General features: G+C 33.7%; 2 protein-coding genes across 4 annotated transcripts; one reads left to right on the top strand and one right to left on the bottom strand.

The window, feature by feature from the left end:
* Positions 1 to 12,588: 12,588 nt before the first annotated feature.
* On the top strand, positions 12,589 to 19,111 carry LOC130970080 (probable ubiquitin-conjugating enzyme E2 24). Of its 3 annotated transcripts, none has more exons than XM_057896052.1 (10): positions 12,589 to 13,010; positions 13,775 to 13,838; positions 13,956 to 14,664; positions 14,951 to 16,406; positions 16,554 to 16,691; positions 16,911 to 17,345; positions 17,435 to 17,498; positions 17,607 to 17,746; positions 18,053 to 18,364; positions 18,607 to 19,111. In XM_057896052.1, the coding sequence occupies exons 4-10, from the start codon at positions 14,973 to 14,975 to the stop codon at positions 18,862 to 18,864; spliced, it is 2,781 nt and encodes a 926-aa protein (XP_057752035.1). In that variant the 5' UTR covers positions 12,589 to 13,010; positions 13,775 to 13,838; positions 13,956 to 14,664; positions 14,951 to 14,972; the 3' UTR covers positions 18,865 to 19,111. The 3 variants fall into 3 exon arrangements, with proteins under 3 accessions (XP_057752035.1, XP_057752037.1, XP_057752036.1); XM_057896054.1 differs by having other exon boundaries at positions 12,590 to 13,010; positions 14,980 to 16,406; XM_057896053.1 differs by lacking the exon at positions 12,589 to 13,010 and adding an exon at positions 13,602 to 13,677.
* Positions 19,112 to 19,988: 877 nt separating this feature from the next.
* On the bottom strand, positions 19,989 to 23,252 carry LOC130970081 (pentatricopeptide repeat-containing protein At2g15980). Its single transcript, XM_057896055.1, has 3 exons — positions 22,960 to 23,252; positions 22,675 to 22,779; positions 19,989 to 22,147 (listed from the first exon to the last, which is right to left on the bottom strand). The coding sequence occupies exon 3, from the start codon at positions 21,925 to 21,927 to the stop codon at positions 20,458 to 20,460; it is 1,470 nt and encodes a 489-aa protein (XP_057752038.1). The 5' UTR covers positions 21,928 to 22,147; positions 22,675 to 22,779; positions 22,960 to 23,252; the 3' UTR covers positions 19,989 to 20,457.
* Positions 23,253 to 24,749: the final 1,497 nt, after the last annotated feature.

The following is a 24,749-nucleotide window of genomic DNA, read 5'->3' as shown; positions in this document are numbered from 1 at the left end:
CATAATGTACATTTTCCATGTAAGCCTTATCTTCTACTGTTATGGGAGATTGTTTACCAGAGAGTTTGAAATGTGAATCCAATGGTGTTACTACTGGCTTAACATTTTTCATTTCGAACCTTTCAATAATGTGCTCAATGTACCCTCTCTGGCTTAAGAACAATTTTCGGCTTGATCTCTCTCTTTTAATTTTCATGCCTAATATTTTTCGTGCAACACCCAAATCTTTTGTTTCAAATTCTTTACCAAGTTGAACTTTTAACCTATCTATCTCCACCTTGCTCTTAGAAGCAATAAGCATGTCATCCACATACAATAGAAGATAGATATAATCACTTACAGAAAGCTTATGAATGTCTACACAACAATCATAGTTATTTCTGAAAAACCTTGTTTTAACATAAAGGAGTCAAATCGCTTATATCACTGTCGAGAAAATTGTTTCAATCCATATAGCAATTTCTTTAAGTGACATACCTGATTTTCTTTACCCTCAACCTTTAAACCCTCAAGTTGATACATGTAAATTTCTTCTTCTAAGTCACCATGCAAGAAAGTTGTCTTTACATCTAGCTGTTCTAACTCAAGATCATCCTGAGCAATAAGACTCAAAAGCACCCTTATAAAAATGTGCTTCACCACAGGAGAAAATATCTCGTTGTAATCAACACCTTCTTTTTGTGCAAATTCCTTTGCTACTAACCTAGTTATGAATCTTGTACCATCTGACTTAGTAAGATCTTCTTTTCTTTTATACACCCATTTACAACCAATTGCAATCTTTCCCATGGGCAACGGGACCACCTCTCATGTCTTGTTCTTATGGAGAGATTGCATCTCTTCTTTCATGGCCACCAACCAACTTTTTCTATCTTTGTCTTTTATAGCAAGTTTGAAGGTGACCGGCTCATCATCCTCCACCGAGAGTGCATAATCTGCCAAGTTTACCTGCCTATAATGTCTTAGAGGCTTTTCCGACCCAAATTTTTTAATGAATTTATAATTCCTCTTTGGCCTAGTGGATACCAAAGAATCATGCTGCTGTTGTTGTAATGCATGTGCATTTTCTCGCTAAATCTTCTCATGATCAAACTCATCCTCTCCATCATCTCGAGTAGCATTAGGATGCTCCACCTGAACATTATTAGAATCTATTTGTTGGTATTTAGACTCTATCTCCACCACTTGAGTATTTGAAGTTTTTTCAACATCACCATCATCTGGCATCGTATCTTTAGACAAAGCTATCATAGATCATTCATCAAAGGTAACATCCCTACTAATTACAAACTTAGAATCATTTACGCTCCAAAGACGATACCCTTGAACCTCTTTTGAATACCCCAAAAAGATGTCCTTTTTAGCTTTATCATCAAGCTTATTATCTTTGCCATGATAATAGGCTGTGCATCCAAAAATTCTGAATTTTTTTGTAATCTGTATGTTCCCCTGACCGCACCTTATAAGGTGTGTCTCCATCTAGAGAAGAATATGGGGATCAGTTCACTATGTAGCAAGTAGCAACCGACTTCGCTCATCATTCTCTGCCTAACCCATAATTATAGCGTATACATCATGCCTTCTCAAGTAGCGTATGATCAGTCGTTCAACGACTTTATTCTGTTGTGGTATTTTTCTAACTGTCCAATATTTCATAATGCCTTCTCGATCACAGAACTCTTTGAAAATCACATCCGTGTACTCTGTGCCATTATCTGATCGCAGAGTTTTCAGCTTCTTACCTGTTCGGTTTTCAACCATTGCTCTCCATCGCTTAAAAGTATCGAATTCCTTATTCTTATGCTTGAGGAAGTAAACCCAAACATACCTGGAATAATCATCAACAAAAGTAACAATATACTTGGAACCACCCTTGGAAGTAACTTTAGATGGGCCTCAAACATCAGTATGCATGTAGTCTAACAATCCTCTGTTTTTGTACTTGCTTGTAGAAAATTTCACCATGTGTGTCTTTCCATACACGTAATGCTCACAAAATTCTATTTGTGGTTTCTTCATATTCTTCAACAAACCTTGTCCACAAAGCAATGATAGAACTTTCTCTGATATATGTCTAAGTCGCATGTGCCATATTCTTGTGCAATTTGTTTGATATCTACTTCCACCGATTTCAACTGCTAACTCACCTGTGACTGTTGTCCCCAAAAGAGAATAAAGATTACCGTGACGAACTCCCTTCATCACTACCAAAGAACCACAAACAACTTTTAGTACCCCAATTTTTGCAACTATTTTGCAATCATTTTTCTCCAACAAACCTATGAAGATAAGATTATTTCGCAAGTCTGGAATATGTCTCACATCCTTTAAGGTTATTACTATTCCATCATGCATCTTTATTCTTATAATACCCAACCCCACAGTTTTACAAGCATGATCATTGCCCATTAAAACTGTGCCACCATTTATGCTTTGATAGGTAGTAAACCACTTCCTATTTGGACACATATGGTGAGATGCTTCTGAATCAAGAATTTACTTATTGAAGATTTCATAAGATTGTTCTGTTACAGAGTAACAGTCCTCCTCATCATTTGAGATGTAGCTTGCTTCTTGTTTTTCTTTTGGGTTGTCATTGTTCTGTTTCTTGAAAGTTATCTTCTTATTTAGACAATTTGCTTTGAAATATCCAGACTCCCCACTAGGGCTGGAAGTGAGTCAAGCCATCTCATGAGCTAGCTTGAGCTCAACTCATTAATAGCTCGATAAGCTAAGCTCGTGAGCCAAGCTTGAGCTTGGAATTGAGCTCATAAATTAAATGAGCTGAACTTGAGCTTGGATAAGCTCAGCTCATTAGCTCGTGAGCTAACTCAATTATATATATATATATATATATATATATATATATATATATATTCTATATGCATTTAATCTATACTTTTAATATTATATATATACATATAAAATAGTAATATATAATTATATATATATATATATATATATATATATATATATATATATATATATATTAATGATCTTAATTATTTAAAATTTTATATTTATTTTGTACATATAATTTTCATAAATAAAAAATTTATAATTTATTGATAGATAACAATATATAAAATTGATCTTTTTAAATATTTTTTAAAATATATAAGTTATAATTTATTGATATAGAATTATAGATTATGTATTTATGTTTCTATTATTTGAGCCAGCTCGTGAGCTTTCGGTGAGTCGAGCTTGAGCTTAAAAAATAGGTTCGACTATTAATGAGTTGAGTCGTGAGCCAATCTTAATTTCTGTGAGCCGAACCAGTCGTAGAACGTCTTCTGTCTAGATCACTAGCATAATCAGAATCAACAAAGCTGTTGATTTGACATGATTTTTCACTAAAGCATAAACCTATATCAATGGTACCCTTCAAGTACTTTAATATCCACTTGACTGCTTCCCAGTGTGTCTTATCCGGATTTGCCTTGAACCTGCTAACAATATTGACTGTCTGTGAAATATCTGGGCGTGTACACACCATAGCATACATTAGGCTACCGACTGCACTAGCATAATGTACATTTTCCATGTAAGCCTTATCTTCTACTGTTATGGGAGATTGTTTACCAGAGAGTTTGAAATGTGAATCCAATGGTGTTACTACTGGCTTAACATTTTTCATTTCGAACCTTTCAATAATGTGCTCAATGTACCCTCTCTGGCTTAAGAACAATTTTCGGCTTGATCTCTCTCTTTTAATTTTCATGCCTAATATTTTTCGTGCAACACCCAAATCTTTTGTTTCAAATTCTTTACCAAGTTGAACTTTTAACCTATCTATCTCCACCTTGCTCTTAGAAGCAATAAGCATGTCATCCACATACAATAGAAGATAGATATAATCACTTACAGAAAGCTTATGAATGTCTACACAACAATCATAGTTATTTCTGAAAAAACCTTGTTTTAACATAAAGGAGTCAAATCGCTTATATCACTGTCGAGAAAATTGTTTCAATCCATATAGCAATTTCTTTAAGTGACATACCTGATTTTCTTTACCCTCAACCTTTAAACCCTCAAGTTGATACATGTAAATTTCTTCTTCTAAGTCACCATGCAAGAAAGTTGTCTTTACATCTAGCTGTTCTAACTCAAGATCATCCTGAGCAATAAGACTCAAAAGCACCCTTATAAAAATGTGCTTCACCACAGGAGAAAATATCTCGTTGTAATCAACACCTTCTTTTTGTGCAAATTCCTTTGCTACTAACCTAGTTATGAATCTTGTACCATCTGACTTAGTAAGATCTTCTTTTCTTTTATACACCCATTTACAACCAATTGCAATCTTTCCCATGGGCAACGGGACCACCTCTCATGTCTTGTTCTTATGGAGAGATTGCATCTCTTCTTTCATGGCCACCAACCAACTTTTTCTATCTTTGTCTTTTATAGCAAGTTTGAAGGTGACCGGCTCATCATCCTCCACCGAGAGTGCATAATCTGCCAAGTTTACCTGCCTATAATGTCTTAGAGGCTTTTCCGACCCAAATTTTTTAATGAATTTATAATTCCTCTTTGGCCTAGTGGATACCAAAGAATCATGCTGCTGTTGTTGTAATGCATGTGCATTTTCTCGCTAAATCTTCTCATGATCAAACTCATCCTCTCCATCATCTCGAGTAGCATTAGGATGCTCCACCTGAACATTATTAGAATCTATTTGTTGGTATTTAGACTCTATCTCCACCACTTGAGTATTTGAAGTTTTTTCAACATCACCATCATCTGGCATCGTATCTTTAGACAAAGCTATCATAGATCATTCATCAAAGGTAACATCCCTACTAATTACAAACTTAGAATCATTTACGCTCCAAAGACGATACCCTTGAACCTCTTTTGAATACCCCAAAAAGATGTCCTTTTTAGCTTTATCATCAAGCTTATTATCTTTGCCATGATAATAGGCTGTGCATCCAAAAATTCTGATTTTTTTGTAATCTGTATGTTCCCCTGACCGCACCTTATAAGGTGTGTCTCCATCTAGAGAAGAATATGGGGATCAGTTCACTATGTAGCAAGTAGCAACCGACTTCGCTCATCATTCTCTGCCTAACCCATAATTATAGCGTATACATCATGCCTTCTCAAGTAGCGTATGATCAGTCGTTCAACGACTTTATTCTGTTGTGGTATTTTTCTAACTGTCCAATATTTCATAATGCCTTCTCGATCACAGAACTCTTTGAAAACCACATCCGTGTACTCTGTGCCATTATCTGATCGCAGAGTTTTCAGCTTCTTACCTGTTCGGTTTTCAACCATTGCTCTCCATCGCTTAAAAGTATCGAATTCCTTATTCTTATGCTTGAGGAAGTAAACCCAAACATACCTGGAATAATCATCAACAAAAGTAACAATATACTTGGAACCACCCTTGGAAGTAACTTTAGATGGGCCTCAAACATCAGTATGCATGTAGTCTAACAATCCTCTGTTTTTGTACTTGCTTGTAGAAAATTTCACCCTGTGTGTCTTTCCATACACGTAATGCTCACAAAATTCTATTTGTGGTTTCTTCATATTCTTCAACAAACCTTGTCCACAAAGCAATGATAGAACTTTCTCTGATATATGTCTAAGTCGCATGTGCCATATTCTTGTGCAATTTGTTTGATATCTACTTCCACCGATTTCAACTGCTAACTCACCTGTGACTGTTGTCCCCAAAAGAGAATAAAGATTACCGTGACGAACTCCCTTCATCACTACCAAAGAACCACAAACAACTTTTAGTACCCCAATTTTTGCAACTATTTTGCAATCATTTTTCTCCAACAAACCTATGAAGATAAGATTATTTCGCAAGTCTGGAATATGTCTCACATCCTTTAAGGTTATTACTATTCCATCATGCATCTTTATTCTTATAATACCCAACCCCACAGTTTTACAAGCATGATCATTGCCCATTAAAACTGTGCCACCATTTATGCTTTGATAGGTAGTAACCACTTCCTATTTGGACACATATGGTGAGATGCTTCTGAATCAAGAATTTACTTATTGAAGATTTCATAAGATTGTTCTGTTACAGAGTAACAGTCCTCCTCATCATTTGAGATGTAGCTTGCTTCTTGTTTTTCTTTTGGGTTGTCATTGTTCTGTTTCTTGAAAGTTATCTTCTTATTTAGACAATTTGCTTTGAAATATCCAGACTCCCCACTAGGGCTGGAAGTGAGTCAAGCCATCTCATGAGCTAGCTTGAGCTCAACTCATTAATAGCTCGATAAGCTAAGCTCGTGAGCCAAGCTTGAGCTTGGAATTGAGCTCATAAATTAAATGAGCTGAACTTGAGCTTGGATAAGCTCAGCTCATTAGCTCGTGAGCTAACTCAATTATATATATATATATATATATATATATATATATATATTCTATATGCATTTAATCTATACTTTTAATATTATATATATACATATAAAATAGTAATATATAATTATATATATATATATATATATATATATATTAATGATCTTAATTATTTAAAATTTTATATTTATTTTGTACATATAATTTTCATAAATAAAAAATTTATAATTTATTGATAGATAACAATATATAAAATTGATCTTTTTAAATATTTTTTAAAATATATAAGTTATAATTTATTGATATAGAATTATAGATTATGTATTTATGTTTCTATTATTTGAGCCAGCTCGTGAGCTTTCGGTGAGTCGAGCTTGAGCTTAAAAAATAGGTTCGACTATTAATGAGTTGAGTCGTGAGCCAATCTTAATTTCTGTGAGCCGAGCTTGAGCTTGGTCTAGCTCGACTCAACTCGGCTCACTTCCAGCCCTACTCCCCACATTTAAAGCATGTTCTCTTCGCGTGAGGTCTAGATTTTGGCCTAGACTTTCCACGCTTATTACCTTTTCCTCTTTCATTAGTCATTCCTCTAACCGCGAACAATCCTTATGCTTGATCATTATACTCTCTTCCATTTGGTCAGAGGACATTACACTTGTAGCAACCTTACGTAGATCATCCGCTAAAAATAGTGCTCTTGTCTCATTCATGGTCAGAGTGTCACCCACCAGCATCAATGTCTGCACCAGATTTTCATAGGACTTCAGTAATGAAAGTAACAATATGATTGTCTGATTCTCATCATCAACTTTCACATCTATATCCTTTAAGTTTGATATAATCATATCAAACTTATTGATATATTCTCGAATTGAGGTACCTTCTTCCATATTGCATGTATATAATTTGGATTTTAAGTAGATCCTGTTAGTTAGAGTCTTCGTCATAAAGTTATCAAACTCCTGTTACAGTTGTTTTTTCATTTACCAAAAAAGTAACATCCCTCTCAAGGCATAAGATTATTGTAGCCCGCGCCTCAAGATCTAATTCTTCCCAATCCTCATCTTTCATTTTCTCCGGCTTTTTCTCTTTTTCTGTCAGTGCCTTGTGTAATTTTTGTGATATAAGCAGATTTTTCATCTGCATCCTCCAATAAGAAAAATCATTTTTCCCATTAAACTTCTCGATTTCGTATTTGCTTACTTTGACATTAACACTAGTAGAAGCCATTATATTCAAAATTAAATTTTACCACACAAATAATGAATAATATAACGTTTGCTCTTGATACCAATTGTTGAGTCTACAACGGAATCTTGACTTCTAATAAATACAAAGTATTATGAAATTGAACACTACTCACAATAATGCACTCGCTATATATTTTGTAAAGAGGAAAAACAATATGAAAGATTTCTTCTAACTAACTCTATAAGATGATGTGAATAAGGATATTGTTATTGTTATTAACTTCAATTACAATTTTAGAGACATATATATAGTATCTCTATGCTATAACTTCAACGAATAAGAATAAAATTCTCCGACAAAAATTTTTTACTAAACATTGTTGAGTTCTCTCCTATTAAAACTCATTTAATTTACTTCCTAAAATTACTCTTATCTTTTCTTTATTCTCACAATATATTATTTCTAAATTCATTTCAAGAATATAAGTTAAGAATAAGATTGGATACGTTGATATGTGATGATATTTAGGTGTGTCCAAATGTGTCTGAAAATTTTTTTATTTTTTATTAAAACATAGTATGGTTGGACACAGCAAACACACGTATCGATAAATGTCGTATCTGAAATGTGTCTGACATATGAATATGATAACTTAGCAAAATATCTGTGCTTCATAAATAGTATATATAAATTAAAGAACGAAAATATTTGATAAAAAAAAATTAACTAAAAATAATTAAAATTTATTTTATTTAATATTCATTCATTACGACGATACTTAATAAATGTTAAATAACACAAATGCTAATTTTTTTCCTTAGCATTTTGCAGAAATTGACTTAACATGTTCTCAACCTCTCATTTACTCTATGAGAGCATGTTTTTTGTTTGCCACTGACAAGTGACATTGTTGTTCTGAAAGTGCTCCTGAAATCACATAAATAATCTATTTCACTATGCATGATAAGGTTAATTTAATTAATTTTATTAACGAAATGGAAAGATGACTCAATGTGAGATTTACTATGGCAGTACATACATGTGGCCCTATGTAATAATCTTGCTCAAACAAAATCATGGTTGATTGAGGTGCTGTGTTTTCCTGCATAAGCATGAACCATTTTAAGACATGTGTGCAATCTCTTCTGCCACCTATGATTTGCATTTAATAAGCTTGATGGGTTAATATCTATAGTTTTCCATCACAATAATAATTAAGTAAAACACTGGACAGAGACAAAAATGACACGCAAACAAACCATTTCACAAGCATTTAATTAATTAATAATTGTAATGGTAGTGCCAATTGCCAACCAACCCCTAGCTTTAAGTATATTCCTTCAAGATTTACATCCTCCATATTCTGCATGCAAGCACCATGAACAAGAGGGATCAGTAAGTGGATATTGGCCATTATCGTAATCAATTTTTAATTTCTCATGTTATCTCCCAATTTAATAAATTAAAAATTAATTTTATTAAATAATTTATTATTCGATCAGTAAATTATTACATATATAAAGATAAAATTTAAGTTTTTAACATTTATTTAAATAGATAAATAAATTAATTACTTAACTAATGTAATTTAATTATATCATAATGAATTAACACCGAGTCTCATACCATATAACTATAGTCTTATATAATGGTCTTAATTTACTCTTAACTCTTAAAAGGTATTTCTTGTTCTATGTAAAATCCAAGACATTCCTTATAACCCATTTATTTGAATCCAATAATTTATAGCATCTTCGCTTGTTAGACAATATATTAGTTAGTTGATTAGAGTTATAATCTATCTATATATAATGAACTCTGGTGTAACTCTCACTTACATTCGACCAATTTTTTTCCATATATTTAAATTTCCTTTATATATATTAGAAATATTTCTTTGATTATTTTTTATTTTTATTTATTTATTTATTTATTTTTGCTATAATACCTTCACTTTAGGAGTGGCAATAGGGCGGATTTTTGCCCTACGCTACAATTACCCACATCGAACCCGCTCCACTTCTATCTACGGATAGTAAAAAGTTAAACCCTAATCCGTTCTTATAATTATTAAAATCTAACAAATAAAATTAAATTTTAAAATTTATATAACCATAATTACATTCATAACATAAATTAAAGTAAAAATTTAAATATGATACAATATTATTAATCATTTTACTAATTATTTTATATATATATCGGACGGGTTTAACCTAAACCTGATCCCGCCCGTTAAAAATTCGTCCCGAACGGAGAAAGACAGGATGGGTACCCACGGATTTAGATAGTGTTGCTATCCCTACTTCATTTGAGCACACTGGTGATCTACCTAGTTATTAAATCCAAGTGATCCACTATGCAAATAATTTAATGTACCAGAGACAAATTGTTGAATTTAAAAAAAAAACAAGAAAAAAAATAAAGAGGAGCTTTGGCAATGACAGGAATATACATCCATGTAGCATTTATGGAAACTTTTTTTTTTTTTTTGCTTTACCAAAGTTTGAGCACTTGTAAAATGGAGCAAAAAATTGAAGGAAAATGCAAGTTGCATTGCAACTAATCATCCAAGAAATTGAGAGATCGATGACCCAGCACATATATTTAAAAAACAAAAGTTAGTAAATTTAATTAGCACCTGTCTTTCTTCACTAAGGTCAAGAAATAAATACTTTCAAGTTCTTTTTGGCACTACAATACAATTATATATGAAATTTGGTTAAATTTTTCTGACCTTATACTACAGTGACTAATAGCATTTTGTCAAATTAAAATTCTAAAATTAAACTCTTCGCATACACCTAAGAAGCATGGATTGTTGTTGATTCCTAAATGATATTCAAGTTCTAGTTTTTGAAACTATAGAAACTTGTGAGATAATAAATTAAAGTAGTTGGGTATAAAGAAGTAATAGCTAGGTTAGATTTGCAACATCCAAAACACTGCCACAAATTAAAGTGCTACTTTAATTTATAAATGCTTTATTATTAAAGAAGAACCTTCGTATACTCCATTGCAATCATCAAAGAGTTATTGGGATTTGGAATGAAATCTAAATCTAGAGAGCACATTCATAAAAATGAACAAAGTACAAAAAGAACAGTAGTCAATGTGGAATCCACCCATGAGAGCAAAAAGAGAAAAGAAAAGGTTTTTAAAACTCTTATAAGGAGGTTAGTCATTTTCAGTTTATATATGTTATGCGTTTCCAACTAGACATATACTCACCTTATTTTAAAAAATCTAAATAATTTCTTCTATTCTTTTGGTTCATTCAATTTCATATACATAATAAATACTATAGGACAAATTGATTGGGTCCTATAGAAATGGTTGGATTACTTGTTAGATCAAGCAATAGCTAATAATGCAACATTTTGGTGTAAAACATTCCCACTAATTATGCAAGGATATTCTTAGATTTGGCATATGTCAATGACTTATCCTTATTTTGGATAGGATATTCTTTCTTATTATGAGAATTTTTTTATATAGCAAATCTTTAGATCTTAAAGTGCAGTTTGCAGTTACAATTGTAGATGTAATTACTGGAAATATGGATATAACGGTTGTTCTCATGAACGTTACGGCGTGAAACTCTTAAAGTTTGCACAAAATTTTAAAAAATATATTTATATATTCATTGTAATTCAAATTTTGTATCGATATTTTATGACTTATATTAAAATGGTGATTTTTTATTTTATTTTATTAAAATTTGATTTCATAATACTATAATTTGAATTTTACTATAATTATTGAATAATAAAAAAACATGTACACACAAAAATTAGCTATTATATATTTAAATATATTATGTTACGTGTATACTAAAATTAATCATTAAAATTAATTATTAAATATAAAATATATATTAAAAATAAATTAAATAATATATATATTTATATATAAATATTTAATAATTAATTTGAATAACTAATTTTAATATGTAAATAAAATTGGTTTATTTAAATATAAATAACTGATTTACTGATTGATTTTTAATATACACATCGCATATATTTTTTGATAATATTATAATGTCGTCACTTTTTTCAGTCATATCCACTATATTATGACTCCCATCAGTTGATGTGGTTAGCAATTTAATAATTTGATACCATTCTTAAAACTTGTTTGGACTAGGCTAACACAACGCTTTTATGTAAAAACCACCCCCACTAAGTTTTAAAGCATCAATAAGCAAGGATATCCCTTGTGTTGCCTAGAAAATTAAAGCGACATATATATGTTGATGATATGGATATCCAGAAGAATAAACCCTAGCTTTACCGTCCTTAATGGCTAGATCCATATATTTAGTGCTTTTAAGTTTTATCACTAAAACCATATAAAATGGTCGATCCATGTCACAATATATTATGACATTTTTTTGGCTTTAAGTACTTCATTTTTTCCTCTGATGACAAATGTTGCTATCACAACTTCATATCTTAAGAGATGTTTACTTTTTCATTTTTATGACACTTGGGATTATTATATATTTAGTTTAGTTAACTAATCAAAAGATGAAGTTAATTATGACTAATAAGTAATAATTAATTATCCCCCCCCCCCCCTCCCTCCCTCTACTGTAGTGTTATTTTCTCCTTTTAGTGATTATATTGATAGTGTTGCATGCATAAATATTATGAGTGGAATAAACGAAAAATTAATTTAAAATGAAGGTGAAAAATAATAATATTTACATTATTTTTTGGATATAGTTTTTACAATTTAAATTTTTTTTTATATTTTTATTCATTATTTTTAATATTAAAATTTAAAAATATGCAAAAAAAAAAGTAGGATTTAAATTTAAAAATTCTACGATAGAAGTGTGTACTTTCACTTGTTCTCAACTCAACCGTCGAATCAGGATCTTTCTTTCTTACTTTCTTTCAGTTGGAGAGTTCTAATGAAATACAACGAGGACAAACACGTAATTACACTCTTAACTGTCTTTGTGACAGTGACAGTGTTTTGTGTCTGATACTGTTTGGTATATTCTCTTCCCTTTCCTTCTTCCTTTCGATTCCTGTTGGCTGTTTTTTCAAATAGTGTCTCCTATTTCTATGTAAGGAAAAGCTTCCATTCACCTCACACCAAAGAGAGAGACAGAGAGAGAGAGAGATTGTGTGTGTGTTTGTGTCTCCCTGCAATGGTGGTTCCAAGGCTTGGTGGTGGGTTGGAGGATGGTGGAACCGGGCGTGGAACTAGGCCTATCTGAACAAATAACCATTTCTTCCTTCTTCTAAAAACCACAAGAAAAAAAAAGCTATTATCTAAGAAGAAAAGAGAAAGATAGTACCTTTCTTTTAAGCTGAAAGCAAAGTTCTGGTTTTTGAGAGGTACCCTACTTTCAAATTTGTTATGTTGTGGGTGGAGTTCCTTCTTTTGTTGTTTAGAGTGATGGGGCTTTATTGGGTCTATATCTCTTATACCCTTATATGGGTCCAATCATCTCAATGGTGCAAATGGTACAGTTTTCTTGCTCTGCAATTCACCTTCTTTTCTTTAACTATTCATCACCTTCAATTTACTTGTTTGTTTTGGGGTTTTGTATATTCAACTTCTATCTCAGTAAGCTCATTCTAATGATAGAGTTTGGCTCATCCATTAACTGTTAGTGTCGTTTAAGAATGTTTAGGTTCGACAAAATCCAAAGGAATGCTTTTGATGAGTTTATTCTTACCACCAAAGCAAATAAAACTTGTAGTTTAATTGACAAGACATTATAGATTGTGTCATGCATGGTAAATTATAATTGTTTCCTATGTGTACGTTTTCCACCCTGTTTCTTTCTCTTGACTTATTCACAGACCAAATTCTTTTGTCATTGTTTCCTTGTTTCCGTACAAAGTTGGGTGCTAGCCACCGTGGTAGGTTACTTTCATGCATTATATTTTTCAATTTTAATTTTATATAACCATGTGATTATATGAAGAAGGAAGGAATCTTGAGAAAATTAGGAATTCTCTTTTTGTAAAACTTCTAGTTTCTACTGTTACTGATTTAAACTCACAGAGGTTACTTTAGATTCCATTTATTTGGCTTACAATTAAAGTTTGTTCATTTATTAAAGGAGTTTACCAGTTTGATCTTAATCTCAGCTTTCTGTCTTTCTACTACTATTACAAAAAAAAGGTAGCTTCCTGTCTGGAAGTTCATTCTTTTGTTTCTTCCATCTTCTTTTCATATTGAAAGATGTTAGAGAAAGTAATCACTAGTCATCTTGTTGCAGGATCAAAAGAGTTGATCTGGTAAAAGATTAGAAGCCCTTTTCCCATTGATGATTGTGTCATCTGGTAATTCCCTGTCTAACTGTGAATCAATTAGGAGCAGAAAACATTTCTGTTGAATTGCTAATTACAACTCTGAAATTTTATTGGTTCTATATTTTTTCCAATTTAACTTGGTACCAGATACAGCTGATGTGTGCTTGGCTTTGTTGTGGAGGCAAATCTTCTTTGGCAATATGGAAGAGGAATTTCTCTTTCCTTTATGGCAATTACTTATGTTTGAAGATTAACTGAATAGGGCAAATCTCCTTTGGCAGAAAGTTCTTTAATTTCTTTTGGTTGGATTCATTCCAGTAATAATATATGAAAGTAACTTTTTTAGGCTGTAAAAGTAGTATCATTGATATGTGATTCTTCTAGGAACTCCACCCTTTTTGTAGACAAAATCCCCTTTGGCTTTTTTTGATTATTGGTTTGTTTCCTCCAATAGCTAGAAATTTTCATTCCAGGAAACCACTACTCAAAAAGAGGGAGGAAAGAAAAAAAAGAAACCCAAAAAAAAAGAGTCTGATAGCTGTAGCTCTATGATATTGTACTTCTGGAAACCTCTCTCAACAGTTTCTTTCTGTGAAAATATTCAGTCCAAATTGGGCAAATCTCCTTTGGCATTTCGGAGTCCTTTGTTGACTCCCATTATCCTATAAGGCATATCTCCTTTGGTATCAAATCTCCAGGTTCAGTGGTGTAAGATAATCTTTTGGAGATACTTGACTAACCATCTGTGACAGCAAGAAGAGTCGGTCAGAAATTTATTGTACTACACTCAAGTGACCCTCTTGTGATTAAAGCTAACACTTACACTGGGATTTGATACTTCAATTTGCTTAAGAAGGTAAGGATTGCTCGAACCCCCCCCCCCCCCCCCCCCCCCCCCAATATGTTAAACTTTTGTTGTCTAAAGAAGGAAAATAGTTTTCTGTTGTGTACTTTTTTCACTCATATTTGTCATTCAGTTAAAACATACAGCTTAATTACCAGTGTTATTCCTTTCTTCTCAAGTTATTATTGAGTGGAGATTATTTCTGATTCCATCTCTGATGAGAATTCCTGTGCATGGAGAACACAGCTCCATTTGTCCCTATTGTTGTCTTATCATGTTATTTTTTGTTGTAGTTTAGTTTGTGTTACCATCAAAATATTATGACAGGCATATTCTTCATGGATGCACTCGTTAGTGATTCAGACTGGGAGACTAACAGTGAAAGCAACAGTGAGTATCAAGAGGACATCGATTTTCTCTACGTGGGCCAAGCGCAGAGCATATTATCAAGTTTAGAGGAAAGCATCGGGAAGATCGATGGTTTCCTCTCATTCGAGAGAGCCTTTGTCCATGGAGATGTTGTCTGCTCCTTGGCAGACCCATCTGGACAGATGGGAAGGGTCATTGGTGTTGATATGTTTGTGGATTTGGAAAATGTTCAGGGAAAGGTCTATAAAAACGTGAACTCCAAGAAACTTAGAAGGATTCGCTCTGTTTCGGAAGGTGATCATGTAATTAAGGGGTCATGGCTTGGTCGGGTTCATAGAGTGGCAGAGAAAGTTACAGTATTGATGGATGATGGAGTTGAATGTGATATCATCGCCTTGGAAAAAGAGAAGCTTTTACCACTGACTCAGAATTTCCCTGAAGATTTTCCATATCCATATTATTCAGGGCAGAGAGTGAAGGTTAAGTCCCCCAGTGGTTCAAAATCGGCCAGATGGCTATGTGGCACTTGGAGGGATTATCAAGATGAAGGAACTGTTTGTGCTGTGGAAGCAGGTCTGGTGTATGTTAAATGGCTTGCCTCGGTTGCCACGGATTGCAGTTTGAATGTGAATGCACCATTATGCTGGCAAGATTCGAAAAACTTGACCGTGCTGTCATGTTTTTCGCATGCAAACTGGCAGCTTGGTGATTGGTGCATGCTATCAGTTGCAGAACAGAAAGAACACATTGCTCCTACTACAATGGTGCATAAGATGGTAAGAGGATACAAGAGAAGAAACCTTGACTCTAGAGAGCTGTTTACTATTGGGAAGATCAAGACCAAAATTGATGTTGTGTGGCAAAATGGTGAGCATTCTATAGGACTAGATCCAGAGGAATTACTCCCTGTGAATGTCATAAATGCACATGAATTTTGGCCTCATCAGTTTGTGCTTGAAAAAGGTGCTTCTTATGATCCTCTTAAGCCTAATGATCAAAGATGGGGTGTTGTCCGATGTGTCGATGCATTGGAGCATACTGTTAAGGTACAATGGAAAGCTGTTTCCATTTCCAATGAAGATAATTTTGCTGGAGACAAAACGGAGGAAACTGTGAGCGCCTACGAACTTGTAGAGCACCCGGACTACTCCTTTTGTTTTGGTGATATTGTGTTTGCGGCTCAAAAACAGCTTGGGGACCAAGCTGGTAAAGATAATGGCAAGTCAGTGACTGACTTGAAGGCGGAGGCTACTCTTGAAGATGGGAACCAAGTTCATCGTCTAGATGAGTTCCCTGATAATCCTTTCCTGTGCTGTGTCGGGAATGTTACTGGTTTCAAAGATGGTAACATGGAGGTGAATTGGGCTAATGGTTTCACAACCAAGGTATGTCCTACAATTATCTGTATTCATATGCTTTAGTTAAATGAGTAAGCTAGCTACACGAAGTAATTAACATACAAGTTATTATTTATTTATTTTCTACACGAAGTAATTAACATACAAGTTATTATTTATTTATTTTCTCAACAGGTTGCACCTTATGAAGTTTTTCGAATTGAAAAACCTGAAGGTTCAGCTGTTACCTCCATTCCTCATGAAACTAATGTTGATGAGTTACCTCAAGAGATGATTGAACATAGAAGTCTACCCTCTGACAAGAAGGGAAAGGTGTGTAATATGCATTTCCTTGAATATTAGTAGCTGTTGTTAACTGAATTATTTAGGTGACACTAAGACACAGGTCTCACCATGGAAACTATAATTGAAAACATCTAGTTCTAGTTCTAGTTCTAGTTCTAGTTGTTGCTGTTGTGTTGTTAAGATTCTTTACCAAATGCAAGTATGCAACTGTCTAATTCCAAACTGAATGTCATGTTTGATGAACAGGACTTGTTAAATAGTGATGGTGTTAGAGAGATTTGTGAAAAGCAATTCGGGGAGTGTAGTTCCTTTTCCCTTCCTCGAGCCGCCTTTGAACTTTTCTCCAGCATTAAAGCCAGCATATTCCAGACACTTGGTGCAACACCCCTTTCAGGAGCAGTTTCCTCAGTACCCACATATGAAGAGGAGAATGGATCTGATTTTCTTGATAATAAAGATTTGGAAACTTGCAACCAATGCACTCACTCACATCCAGTGGATAAGTTGCAATTTATTGAAGAAATAACTCCAAATCCAGAAGTTGTCAAGACTCATGAACATAATGATTCTCCATTCTCTTTCCACAACAATAATTCGAATCAGTTTAAGCAATTTGATATAATAGAAAATTGCTCTGACCATCACTTCTTTGGTGATGGTAGAGCATTGACATTATCTCAGGTTAGAAATTAACATGTGATAATTGAAATTGACATAATTACATTGAAACTTTTAGGCTAGTTGTTTCATCTTCTTTGGACACTTTGTAGGTGAAAAGAGGCTGGGAAAAAAAGGTTCAGCAAGAATGGAACATCCTCGAGAAAAATCTTCCTGGTTTGTACTTATTTGTTTTGAAAATTTGAATAAAATCTTCTATTAATTACTTGAGTAAAAAGAAATATTGAGCAAATACACTTACCATCTCTTTAATGGTCCAAACAGAAACTATTTATGTTCGTGTGTTTGAAGAAAGAATGGATCTCATGCGTGCAGCGATTGTTGGTGCATCCGGAACCCCGTATCATGACGGGATGTTCTTCTTTGATATATGTTTCCCTCCTGAGTATCCCAATGAACCACCTGTAAGCTTTTGAATTTAGTTTGCAGTTCTATATATATATGCCTCATGCTTCAGCATCCTTGTTTATAAGTTCCTTCACTCAGTTTAACCATGCTTTTGTTTAGAAAATATTTCAGGCTTACTTGTGAGGTGGTTGGTTACTTACACGAAACTGTCTTTATGTGAAGATGATAGTTAAGATGTAGACAAATATTATGTTAAACAATTTAATCAAACATGTCAAATCATCTAATGATTCTTAGCTATCATCTTCATATATACGTGAAAACTCTTATGATGTCATCATGGCGTTTGAAATACCATGCAGATGGTGCACTACAAATCTGGTGGACTCCGCTTAAACCCTAACTTATATGAGTCCGGGAGAATCTGTCTGAGTCTCCTGAATACTTGGACTGGTGCAGGCTCTGAAGTTTGGAACCCCAGAAGCTCCACAATTCTACAAGTCCTTATCTCTCTGCAGGCCCTTGTCCTTAATGAGAAGCCTTATTTCAATGAGGCAGGATACGACCAACAAATCGGCAGAGCCGAGGGAGAGAAGAACTCTGTGAGTTATAATGAGAATGCCTTCCTTGTCACAACCAAATCAATGTTGTATCTGCTAAGAAATCCACCTAAGGTACATTATATTAATACTCCAATACTTTGGTTTCCTTTGTAGTTGCATTGTTGAGATAGTTGAGATAGTAGAGACAAAAAAGTTATCCTAAAATAGAGAGATTTTGCTTGCCTTCCTATCTGTTCCAAACATGTTTGTGTTTCCTAATATCTCTGTATTTCCTAGACAATATGAATCTTTGGATATTGTTATGCCATATATGTAGGATTTAATTTTAATTGACACTATTATTCCTAATGCAGCATTTTGAGGCACTTTTGGAAGAACACTTCAGAAAACGGTCCAAACATATTCTTCTTGCATGTAAAGCATATATTGAAGGAGATCCAATTGGGTGTGGTTTTGAATGTGCAAAAACTGAGCTTGAAAACCAGAAGGGGACTTCCACAGGGTTTAAAATTATGCTTTCTAAGATCCTCCCGAAGCTAGTAGAGGCCTTTTCTGATATGGGAATTGATTGCAGTCATTTTGTTGAGCACCAAAATTCAGTTCCCTGGTAAAAATTGTATTTCCCGACCAAGATATTCCAATCATATGTATATAATATTAGTATGTTTACACGTATCTGTTGTATACGTTCAAGTATCAAATGTATGCTTTTCTGAGACACCAATCTCAGCTGGGTTTTGTACACAATAGATTAGAGGTTGTGGCATCATGTATGTGTAACTATGTATCATATGGCTTGCAGCTGTAAAATATGAAATAAGAAATAAAATAAATTATTGAAGTGATTTGCATGAATCACCTGTACATGTCAGAGAAGTATAGTAAGATCCAATAAATTCTATTTTCTATTAGTTAAGATATAAGCAACTTTTTATGTCAACTAAATTCTATTTTCTAACTTTTTATGGTACTCTAATTGCCATATAGTACATCCTCCATCCTTCAATATATTCCTGGATTTGTTATACAGTAATACAGTAATCTTTCACCTTCATCAGTTGTGCTGGACAGAGGCATAATTTTTTTTTTTTTTTGGGACATTCGAAAGCCACGTGCAATTTAACAGTATATAATTGAATTGAATGTCTATAATTCTATATAAACTTTTGGAGTTTTGGGTAAATTACACACCCCTTGAAAATTTTCAAAATTACACCCATAATCTCTTTCCTCTTATTATTTTTTTTAACGTTGTTATGAATGATATTTTTGTCATTTCAATTGAAATAAAATAAAACAAAATAAACATTAATATACATGTAACAACTATCAAGCACATGTATAAAAAACTGTTAGTTACAATGACATCAAACTGTCTAATTCAGGCTAAATTTTAACATGGAACTAGAATGTGTGAATTTTATGTATATTGCCATTTTTGTGGTCTTTTCTAAAACATGGGGACTGTTTAACAAAATCGTTGGATCCGATTTCTGTTTACAGATTTTTTTACCTTTTGGAAGAAAAGTGGTTGGGTCCGATTTTGTGTTTTTAAAATTTTTTACTTTAAAATAAAAATCGGTTGGTCCAATTTGTTCTCTATTCAAATTGCCAATACAAAAGTACTTTACCTCCCTATCTTCATGTATGTGTATTACACTCAAGTTTGGCCAATATCAAAATTACTTTGCCGTCTAATTCATCACAGGGAGTGTAAGTGTAATTTAACCTAAGCTTTTTTATTGAAATGGGCAATATATACAAATTAACTCTAAAAAATAAAACCAAAATTAAGCTTACATTATTCAGGGGAATTAAATGAGAATTACAAAGATGGTAATAGTCTAAGGTTAGAAAGAAAGGTTGCCAAGACAGAAACCATAAAAAGAAGACCATGATTGCATATATCTGGTACCCGTTGCGAAGTTGTGGAGGGGAAAAACTCCCATGGGAATGGAGTAAGGCATCCAAAGTTTTGGAGGACAAAAACACCCGTGAGAGAATTTTAATTATCTTTTTATATTAATAAGATAATTACCACACTTCGATTCAATCTCAAGCTTTGATTTCTATGTAAAATTAAAATGTCATCTATAGCTAAACAACATTGTGATAACAATCTATCTTAGATACATGCAAGACCACCAAAACCTATAAAAAAAATTGTCAAATAAATTTCAACAATAGAGTAAAAATAGAAAGTACTATTCTCTGAAACTCTGCATCTGTGTTTGCACCATTTCCTTCCTCAAACTTTCTGCCATTTCATCCTTCCCTTGCCTAGTGTACCCATCAACAAAAGCACTATATATCTCTAAATTCGGTTGATGATGCCCTATTCCTACCATCTCTGCTTGAAGCTTCAAAGCTTTTTCCATTTTCCCTTCAGAACACAACCCCTTTATCAACACCTCATAACTCTTCTCTTTGGGAACCAAATCATATCTACAAACTGCATTCCCAAGAAACTCAATTGCTTCATCAACCCTACACTTATCACAAAGTAACACAACCATCATGTCAAGGATCGATGCACAAGGCCTAAATCCCCTCCTACACATATCATTATATACAAGAACAGCTGAATCAACATCCCCAATACTGCAATATGCCTTAACAAAATGCTCATAAGTTGCATTAGTGCTGTCAATACCACCCAATTGCATCTTTGTGAAAAACTCCTCAGCTCTACCAACATCTCCAATTTTGCAAAACCCACCAATGATAGTATTATAACAAACAACATCAAGTTCCATTTTTTTATTCTCCATTTCTTCCCACAACCTCTCAGCATCCACCATTCTTCCTTCATCACAAAAAGCAGCCATCAATAGAGTGTAGCTATATGCATTGGGTGCACAATTCGATGTACCCATCTCATTCCAAATTTCTTCAACTTTCCCCATCAAACCATCCTGATAACAACGTAGCATCAATACATTATAGGTATGTGCATTAGGGGATACCCTAAAACCAAAACCCCTTTTCAAAATCTTGTCTTTTACCTCAACCAACCCAAAAAACTCCCTATAAATCCCATGGCCAGCATCAAAACCTTGAAGCTTGCAAACCCTAGAAAGCAAACTGTTCAATGTGCAAACTTTGGGAATGTTCCCGCGGGACATTAACATTCTAACAATCTGAATCGAAGGTTCAAGCTTATTGGACTCCAAACAAGAGCGAATCAACAAGTCAAAGACGAAGGGGGCAGAATCACAGAGCCGATAGGTCTTGATAAGGTGCTCAAAGAGCTTCAAAGGTGGCGAATCTAAACTAGAATGTTCGTGGTTTAGGGAGGCACGAATGGCGAGAGTGATGGCTTCTTGTGCATGAGTTTTGAGGCGGGCACGTGCGAGAAGGTGGATGATGGTGGAGTAAGAGTGAAGGTTGTGGTTGCAAAGGGATTTGGATTTGGTCCATTGGAAAAAATGGAGGGCGAGGTGGGGTTTGTTCTTTATGCCGAGGGCAATTTTGGAAAACTGGATGGGGCTAAAGCCATTGGGGTAAAGGGAGTGGAGGGTGGTCCAACGGGATTTGGAGCGGTTATGGGTGAGGATGCATATGGCGGTTTCTACCACATCCTCAGAGGATGAAGAATATGAGAAGGAGAGAAACAGAGGTTTCGTGATTATTGGGAAGCGTTTCAATATGAGGATTTGAGTCGCCATCCACATTGGTGTTACCCCGGCTTCACTTTTGAACCATAAAAACTGGGTACAAGGATCTATATCATTTAATCTTTATGAATTGGTGATGCTCTGCTAATATAACCCCATGACCTCAAAAAGTTAGAAACAACTTGTTATGTGCTAACTTCTATCCAAGAATCAGTTCCTCAAAATTGTATTTTGGGTCATTGGCATTCTTGGTGATGATACAATCAAATGGATAAGCCTTTAAAATGAAGGAAGAATTTCTCTCTTAGAAACCAAATAAAGCAAAAACATTACAAGGTAAGAAACTACCAATATAAAAGAAGAGGTATTTATACCCTTTGTTAACTTTAAAAGTTCAGAGTCATTTAAGGCTAATCAAACAATGTTATAGTTTCTAGACACCGAAAAAAAATTGGAAGAGACCACTAGGAAGGAGATAATTCCTGCATCTTAGTTATTCCACTGTGTTTCCCTTTTATTTCTAGATGCCAAAAAAAATGTTTGTAGTTTCAGCAACTTACCCTGAATGCTATACATGGCTATCTCAAGAGTCTAACTGCTTTTAAGAACTAACTATAACAGCTGTGTATATCTATCCATAGTAAATTGATTAGATAGTGCTCAAATGTTTCCATAAGTTTTGCCAAAAGAAAAATACGATTCGTCATCAAGTTATTGAAATCTACAAGCAACATTGGAACCATGAAATTGAAAAAAGAAGTCAACAATTAAGATGAAACCAAAGCAACAAGAATATATCAATACCTTAATTCTCCAGAGCCACTAGGACAACTAATTCTAACTGTAACAAGGCCTTCCTCTTCCTCTTACAGTTCTTGCATTCTTGGACAGATTTTACAAGTAAATAGACTGCACAATTTGCGTATTTGACAGCCACAACTTAGCAACACATCACAAAAATCATGAATCATGCAAATTTAACAAGAAAATTCAATAATTATTTCATGAATCCGTGTAACATGAACTAAACCCTGGAAATCAAGTAGCTAACACAAGAAAATCACAAAATATATAGCTAGAAAAACGAACCTTAATGGAGCGAGCGGCGAACAACGGTAGAACGAGACCAGAAGGGCTGTAAGGGAAGCAGAACAAGACCGAGCGAGTTTGACGTCGGGGAGAATGAAGACGGCGTCGCCGTCGAATGAGAGGGAGATAGGAAGCACAAAATCAGATTGACGGAAGAAGTGAAGAAGCACCAGCAGCAGAACAACAAAGAAGGCAGAGGCTAAGCTAGCGATACTAGGAGCGCCGCCGGAGGTGAAGGTGGCGAACGGACGGAGAAGGTGTCTATCCCTAGGATTTGTTTGTTTTAAACGTTTTGTTTCTCCTTGCAAAAACGACGACGTTTGAATTTAAGATTTTGTCAGACAAAAAAAGAGTAAATACCCAAAAAATTATTTAAATAAAAATAAAAATTGGTTTTGTGGGAGTTTTATTTGTATTTTGTGGGGGGTTTTAAATCTCCACAAATTATTAATAAGTTTATTTTTGAAAAATTCCTTCACCAATGGTGGTTAAGTGAAGAAAAACTATCAATGAAAATGATGCTACAAAAAAAATAGTAATTGTAGCACAAATACTTTTTAAAAGAAAAAATAACATCGAATAAGAGATGAAAAGAGAAAACTTTAATGTTGATAATATTGGAATTAGTGATGATGACGGTAGAGGAGATAATGATGATGATAAATCAATAAAAATAATAGAAGTAGGAGTGGATCCTCTCCAGTGAATAAAAAACTGGATGGTATGCAGTGTTTAATCTAACCATTCACCACTCTCTCTCTTATTTATTTCTGGTCCCACTATTAAAATCAAAGGTGAGAGATTGCACTGTATTTTGTCAAGTGTTGAAAAAACTGGAGAGGATCCATTTCCATAGAAGTAGAAGCCATAATAATGAGGATGAAGAAGGTAGTGGTAGCAGTAGTAGTAATTAGCTATATTATTGAAAATGATTTTGTGAAAGTTTAAAACCCCCCACAAAATACAAATAAAACCCCCACAAAATTAATTTTTATTATTATTTAAATAATTTTTTAAATCGTATTGTCTTAAAATAAAAAGGTTGAGGGTCGAAGTGTCCTTTTCTTTAGACAGAAATCGCTTTGTCTTTCGTGAAAATGGACAAGAACTGAATTGATGTTTACTCGACAAAAAAACATTAAAATTTACACGGCCCTTAATTTTTTAAAGGATTAGATTAGATACATTGATAGTTCTTAATATAAGAAAAAAAATTCTTATTTCTTTAAAAGTGATTAAAAGGTTGAAATTAAGAGAGAAATTCTTAAAGGATAATAATTTTTAATATTTTTTATTATTTTTTGATTCGTATAAATATTAAATTATCTTTAACAAATAAATTTATTAATTTATGTATGTATACTCTAAAAAATTATGCGTGTAAATTATATTAATTTATATGTAAAACGTCCATAAATATAGATATAAATTATTACCGATTAAATATTGGCTAAAAATAATAATATTTGCCGGTAAGGTAATATTGGTCGTCGAAAAATAGACATTAAGGATTTCATTGTGATAATTGTGAATATAGATTTTTTTTTTTGTTTCCCACGGTATCCCCCAACCCGGAAGGCCAATGACTAATCCGCCGCGGTACTGAGCTCCATTTAAGGGTTTGCCACTGGCCAATGGGTTGCTGCATGCACAAGGCAGAATTCGAACTCCCGACACTTGCTTAAGCGGACTAGTGAGCTAACCACTAGACCAACCCAACTTGGTTTGTGAATATAGATTTGATTGTGCTCGATTTGATGAAACTAGAGAAAATTAGCTAAACATAAATA

The sequence above is a fragment of the Arachis stenosperma genome, chromosome 3 (genome assembly GCF_014773155.1).
Source record: "Arachis stenosperma cultivar V10309 chromosome 3, arast.V10309.gnm1.PFL2, whole genome shotgun sequence".
Lineage (NCBI taxonomy): Eukaryota > Viridiplantae > Streptophyta > Magnoliopsida > Fabales > Fabaceae > Arachis > Arachis stenosperma.
Note: the sequence above shows the minus strand (reverse complement) of the source record. Positions and strands in the feature narration are given on the sequence as shown.

Excerpts from the sequence above, each read along its gene's own strand:
- LOC130970080 (XM_057896052.1), top strand. The coding sequence starts at position 14,973 with ATGACAGGCATATTCTTCATGGATGCACTCGTTAGTGATTCAGACTGG. Across the intron at positions 16,407-16,553 it reads CTAATGGTTTCACAACCAAG|GTTGCACCTTATGAAGTTTT; the intron begins GTATGTCCTACA and ends TTTTCTCAACAG. Across the intron at positions 17,747-18,052 it reads AGTATCCCAATGAACCACCT|ATGGTGCACTACAAATCTGG; the intron begins GTAAGCTTTTGA and ends AATACCATGCAG.
- LOC130970081 (XM_057896055.1), bottom strand. The coding sequence starts at position 21,927 with ATGTGGATGGCGACTCAAATCCTCATATTGAAACGCTTCCCAATAATC.